The 5,495-nt window shown below is 35.7% G+C and overlaps 1 protein-coding gene across 4 annotated transcripts; it reads left to right on the top strand.

Annotated features, from left to right (window-relative positions):
* Positions 1 to 241: 241 nt before the first annotated feature.
* Positions 242 to 5,004, top strand: LOC107759388 (putative polyamine transporter At1g31830). 4 transcript variants are annotated; one of them, XM_016577322.2, is made up of 2 exons: positions 242 to 656; positions 2,999 to 5,004. In XM_016577322.2, the coding sequence occupies exons 1-2, from the start codon at positions 456 to 458 to the stop codon at positions 4,439 to 4,441; spliced, it is 1,644 nt and encodes a 547-aa protein (XP_016432808.1). In that variant the 5' UTR covers positions 242 to 455; the 3' UTR covers positions 4,442 to 5,004. The 4 variants fall into 4 exon arrangements, with proteins under 4 accessions (XP_016432808.1, XP_016432809.1, XP_016432810.1 ...); XM_016577323.2 differs by lacking the exon at positions 242 to 656 and adding an exon at positions 2,230 to 2,639; XM_016577324.2 differs by lacking the exon at positions 242 to 656 and adding an exon at positions 2,235 to 2,673.
* The last annotated feature ends 491 nt before the right edge of the window (positions 5,005 to 5,495 follow it).

Raw genomic sequence — 5,495 nt, 5'->3', positions numbered from 1 at the left:
ATATCCACATCATTGAATGGAGTATAATTATATACACTCCAATCATCCCCACCCTTGACCCACAACTGGGGCACAAAAAGACAAGCATTCAACTTGCATGATTGGATTGGCTCAATTTCAGTTCATACAAATATTATTCTATTCTAAAATAGAGAAAAAATATCACATAAATTATTGGATTTTGAGTACCCTACATCAGTTTGCCCTATATGACCTCGGTGTCCCTTTGACCTCCTACACTTATATATTTTCTTGCTTATCTCTCACTTAATATACTTCGCCACAAACTTCCCCTAAAACACCCTGCCATCAAAGAGTCTTTTCTTGATGAAAAAAACTACCAAAAAAGTATCATAAACCCATATTTCCTTTACTATAAATCATTGCTTTTCCTCCATTAATGAGCCTTTAGTTTTCTTGATTTATCTCCCCGATCAGCATTTTTTTCTGCATAAATGGTGCCAACAACTTCATCAGAAACTGATCAAAACTCTGAAACCAAATCCTCCTTTCATGAGGTTTCTAATGCTAAGCCGCCACAAGTTGCAGTTTCAGTAGCAGATAAGAAATTAGCTGCGAATGTTGCAATAGTTCAAACTGAAACTCTAACATCTACAGCCACCGATAAATCACTATTGCAGAATGGTGATAATCAGGTAATTTTGAATTAATATTGGAGTACCTTTTTATCTTTAAATTATGTTTTTTTATTTAAATGTTCTTTTGTTTGAGTTTTATAAGCATGGCGGCTGAAAGAGTGTAAACAATGATTTACCTGAAACTCTAGCATTTAATAGCTATCCTGATTTATTAAGTAATCTTCTAGGGAAAAATGAAGATAGCGTTTTTTGAGAAAGTCGGAAAACTATGGACTTCTCTCTCGACGTTACCTAACGTAGTACGACACTTTAAAGTAGGTGAATAAACCTAATGGGAAAAAAGAATTACTTTACGTATTAGTCTTCTGAAGGAAAAATTCTAGAAAAATTTGAACTCAAAAATGTTTTTCCGTTCATTAGTTTCTTTTTCTTAATTTTCTTTCCTAGTCCTTCACCCAAAAGAGTTCATGATCATTTTTTGTTATTCAATTAAACTTGTTTTATCATAATTTGCACTTACCTATTACATGATCCTAGCGAATTCCTTCGTAAATCTTATATATTTTTCGTTTCTTTAATAAGAAGATTTTAGACAAGATAATCTAATAAAACAGTGAACTTTGTCCAGCAATATTCTCCTAATTTTCTTTTCTTTTTTATTATTCTCTCAGCAGAAGTTTTATGTCATGTTGAAAGATTATAAAATGCATTTCTTTGTTGCTTTATCAAAAACTCAAAGTTTTATCTTAATTTGGTTGTGTTTAAGTTACAGTGAGGCATGCAATTATAATAAAACAGTCAGATATGTGCAATGATTTTCTTACATTCCTGTAAACGGTTTCTTTATTTGTATTATTTAATCTTTAATTTCTTTAAATTGGGGGGGGGGGGGGGACTAAGGTGGGGTTTGTATGTTGGCTAATGAAGAAAAAAGACTGCACGCCTGCAATGAGTGCAATATATCCGAAATTTTAAATGAAAAGGAAATACACAAATAAAAGATTATAACATATTATTACCGCATGGTTGACTTGACTTGCTTTATTAGGATCATGATGATCAATAGAGACTTTGCGCGTCTACTTTCTATAAGCATATTTATGTATCAATTTTCAATTCAATTTCAGTGCGAAAAACAAGCATGGAATCTTTCCTTTTAATTTATAATATATTTTTTCAAAATTACAAAAAATAAAATTAAATGAAGATCTAGAGTGAAACTACAAAAGTGCTTATATGATAATAATGGTTGAACTTACAAATAGGCAATTATATAGCACAAGATTAAGTAATTTGTAACAAAAGTGAAATATTTTGACAAGGAATTTTGTCAGCATTATTCAGGTGGTGTTTAATTTAAAATCAACGATCAAGGTTCAAACCTTTGATGGCAACAATGCCACCTAATTCTAAGAGTTCTTTTAGGAGTAGTTCCGTAAGTGGGGGCAAATCTTTATGGGCCTATCCTGGCCCAAACTTCTGGACTGGGCATAGCCTTACCAAAATAGGCCCATCCAATCCTTAGTGGGCAGCAGGCGCACATGCCATGTCTGCTCTCTCTAAGAAACACTTTGGTAAGAAGTAAGACCCTCAAAAGTCATAACCTTTCTTAATGTATGTAAATATTACTCTTAGGCACATTTAATATATTAGTAATAAATACTAACTTATACAAAAAGAGAGAGCAATTAGTTTTGATATGCTATTTTTAGATGATTGACATGAATCAGCATATTTCAGATGCAATCTTGTAGAAAATCCACAATATTAGCAACTAAATTCTTATTAGACTATTAGTTTAACCTTTTTGTGAATCAATTATTCGATTTTCTTTTAAAAGTTAGATCTTTGATTGGAGAAAAATAAAAAGGTTTGCCGCTTAGAATCCTATTGAATTGTCATCTTCAGATGTGCCACGCAACTGACACTTCACTTGCAAACCAACCCGCCTTTCAACTGCTCAGGAGCCATACCTTTGATCTATCAACTTCTCTGCTTGAAAAATCTTTGGTTTTGCATTCACTTTTGAGGGCTATAATGGTGGAACTTCCCAATCGATTTACCTTTATTCATGGTCTTATTCTCTTTACATCTTCTATGTTGACTGAGATCTGGTGCATGTACAATTGCTTGATAGGCAATTTTTTTTCCCCAAGAATGAATTTCTTTTCTCCTATGCTGATGTATGTATAGAAAAAAAATATGATGACCCATTATGTATTTGATTGATTTACTATGGTTTTTTAAAAATTACTAACTGCTTTCTTGTACATACCCTTGTTATCTATTGTAAAAAAAAAATTCTTCTTTTTGCTGTTCGGTTCCTATTTTCTGTAAGTGTGTAATGATTCTTGTAATGTGATTGTTTTCTTTAACTTGAAACTTGTTGGAAAATGCAGAAATTGAGGGTTTCAGCTCATAGAGAAGCAGCAATTCCAATGGGAGAACTTAATGGTGCAGAATACATAGGGATTAATGAGGTTCCATCTCCTAGAGCAAATAATGCTAAGAAAGTTTCACTCTTGCCTCTAATTTTCCTCATTTTCTATGAGGTTTCTGGTGGTCCTTTTGGTGTTGAGGACACTGTTCATGCAGCTGGTCCTCTTTTTGCTCTTCTTGGATTCTTGATTTTCCCTTTAATATGGAGTGTCCCTGAGGCACTCATTACTGCTGAAATGGGCACTATGTTCCCGGAAAATGGTGGTTATGTTGTCTGGGTTTCATCTGCTTTGGGTCCATATTGGGGCTTTCAGCAAGGTTGGATGAAATGGCTGAGTGGAGTCATTGACAATGCACTTTACCCCGTTATGTTCTTAGATTACCTAAAATCAGCTATCCCTGCATTAGGTGGTGGGCTTCCTAGGATTCTAGCTGTTTTGGCTCTTACTCTGGTTCTCACTTACATGAACTACAGAGGTTTAACCATTGTGGGATGGGTTGCTGTTTCGTTGGGTATTTTGTCGATCCTTCCTTTTGTCGTTATGGGACTCATTTCAATTCCCAAATTAAAGCCTGCTAGATGGTTAGTGGCAGATGTACACAATATTGATTGGAACTTGTATCTGAATACTCTCTTCTGGAATCTGAATTATTGGGATTCAATAAGTACTCTTGCCGGAGAAGTACATAACCCGAAAAAAACTCTGCCTAAGGCTCTGTTTTATGCTGTTATTTTGGTTGTACTATCATACTTTTTCCCTTTGCTGATTGGTACAGGAGCCGTTCCCCTCGAGCGTGACTCGTGGACAGATGGATATTTCTCAGACATTGCGAAAATACTTGGTGGAGTTTGGCTTAGATGTTGGGTTCAAGGGGCTGCTGCAGTATCAAATATGGGAATGTTTGTGGCTGAGATGAGCAGCGACTCTTTTCAGTTACTCGGTATGGCAGAGAGGGGAATGCTCCCTGAGTTCTTCGCAAAGAGATCTCCTCATGGAACTCCTTTGATTGGGATCCTATTCTCAGCTTCTGGTGTGATATTACTTTCGTGGCTGAGCTTTCAGGAGATAGTTGCTGCAGAAAATTTCTTGTATTGCTTTGGAATGATCTTGGAATTTATAGCATTTGTATGGTTAAGGATTAAGTACCCCAATGCACCACGCCCTTTCAAGATACCAGGTGGAACCATTGGAGCCGTCTTGTTGTGCATACCTCCGGCCATTCTCATTGGTGTTGTGTTGGCCTTCTCTTCGATTAAAGTTATGGTTGTAAGCCTGGTCGCTGTTGCGATTGGGTTGGTGTTGCAACCATGTCTTAAGTTTATTGAGAAGAAAAGATGGTTGAAGTTCTCCATTAGTTCTCATCTTCCTGATATCACGTCACATGGACCGTTACTTCATTGATTCTCTAATGAGTTGTGGCTTTATATGGTCCAACTATTCCACTTACATAACAGCTATGGCAACTAAGTTAAGTGCATGGAGAAAAGGCAGCCAGCAGAAGTGTTGTCGAGGTTCGGATGTTCTTTTTCTCTTCAACGATTTTATGGTAGCTTCTATTGTTGTAAGCTGTATTTGCCATGTCCCCATGCCTATGTGCTAAGTAGCTATAGTTTCCGGAGCAACACCAGCAAAGGTGGTTCAATGAAGGTCGTTGGATCATCCCTTTCTCTGTAAGGATCTTACGGTAGCTTCTAATCTTGTAGCTGTATTTGCCCCTGTTCTTGAGATTGTTGAAGTTAAGTCGCTACAAATGATAGTGATTCAGGGAATTGCTTAGAAACAGATGGTGAGTGAATTTTCCTGAATTGATTGTGTAATGCATAGTGTGCTAGTAAGACTAATGATTGTAGGTGTAAATGAACGCATATGTTCATAACTGAAGCCCGACTCTGCTAATGTAAGTTTGAATTCAGGTTGTTTATTAAAGGGGAAAAAAATGAAGAAAAGAACAGATGTTGATTCCACTGTCAAGCTTGATTGTTAAACACGTTAAGCTTCGATCTACATTGACATTTTACGGTTCAAAAAAGCTTGGCTAACTTACATCTTTTGTATGTGTTGTGATGTTGCTAAGAGAAGAATAAAATGGTTCTATATATAGTTGTTTGAACTAGTCTTGAATAGAATTAGAATGGATATAGAGGGAATTCCCATGGGATTCTCACCTATTTTTCAGTTGAGGTATAGTTAATCGATTGTAATGAAAACTTGCCTAAGCTTAGCGTTTCAAATATGTTTATGTTTTCAGTAAATAAGACTCACTGGAAATGAAATTTCAAACCCTAAGGTAAGTAAGGTGTCTGGAACATCAAACTGAACTAGAGCATAGGAGATTGAGACATCATTTAGTTTTGCAAAATTAAACAAGTTGTTCAAGTAATTTGATTCAAATGTTTGGATAGCTTTCGTCAAAGCAAATTGCACCAACAAAATATGTTGTCATTGTCATCCGCTC

The sequence above is a fragment of the Nicotiana tabacum genome, chromosome 23 (assembly GCF_000715075.1).
Source record: "Nicotiana tabacum cultivar K326 chromosome 23, ASM71507v2, whole genome shotgun sequence".
NCBI classification, from domain to species: domain Eukaryota; kingdom Viridiplantae; phylum Streptophyta; class Magnoliopsida; order Solanales; family Solanaceae; genus Nicotiana; species Nicotiana tabacum.
This window is presented reverse-complemented; position numbering and strand designations above follow the sequence as displayed.

Bases quoted from the DNA above. Each gene is read 5' to 3' on its own strand.
- LOC107759388 (XM_016577322.2), top strand. From the start codon at position 456: ATGGTGCCAACAACTTCATCAGAAACTGATCAAAACTCTGAAACCAAA. The intron at 657-2,998 runs GTAATTTTGAAT...TGGAAAATGCAG, and splicing joins TGCAGAATGGTGATAATCAG to AAATTGAGGGTTTCAGCTCA.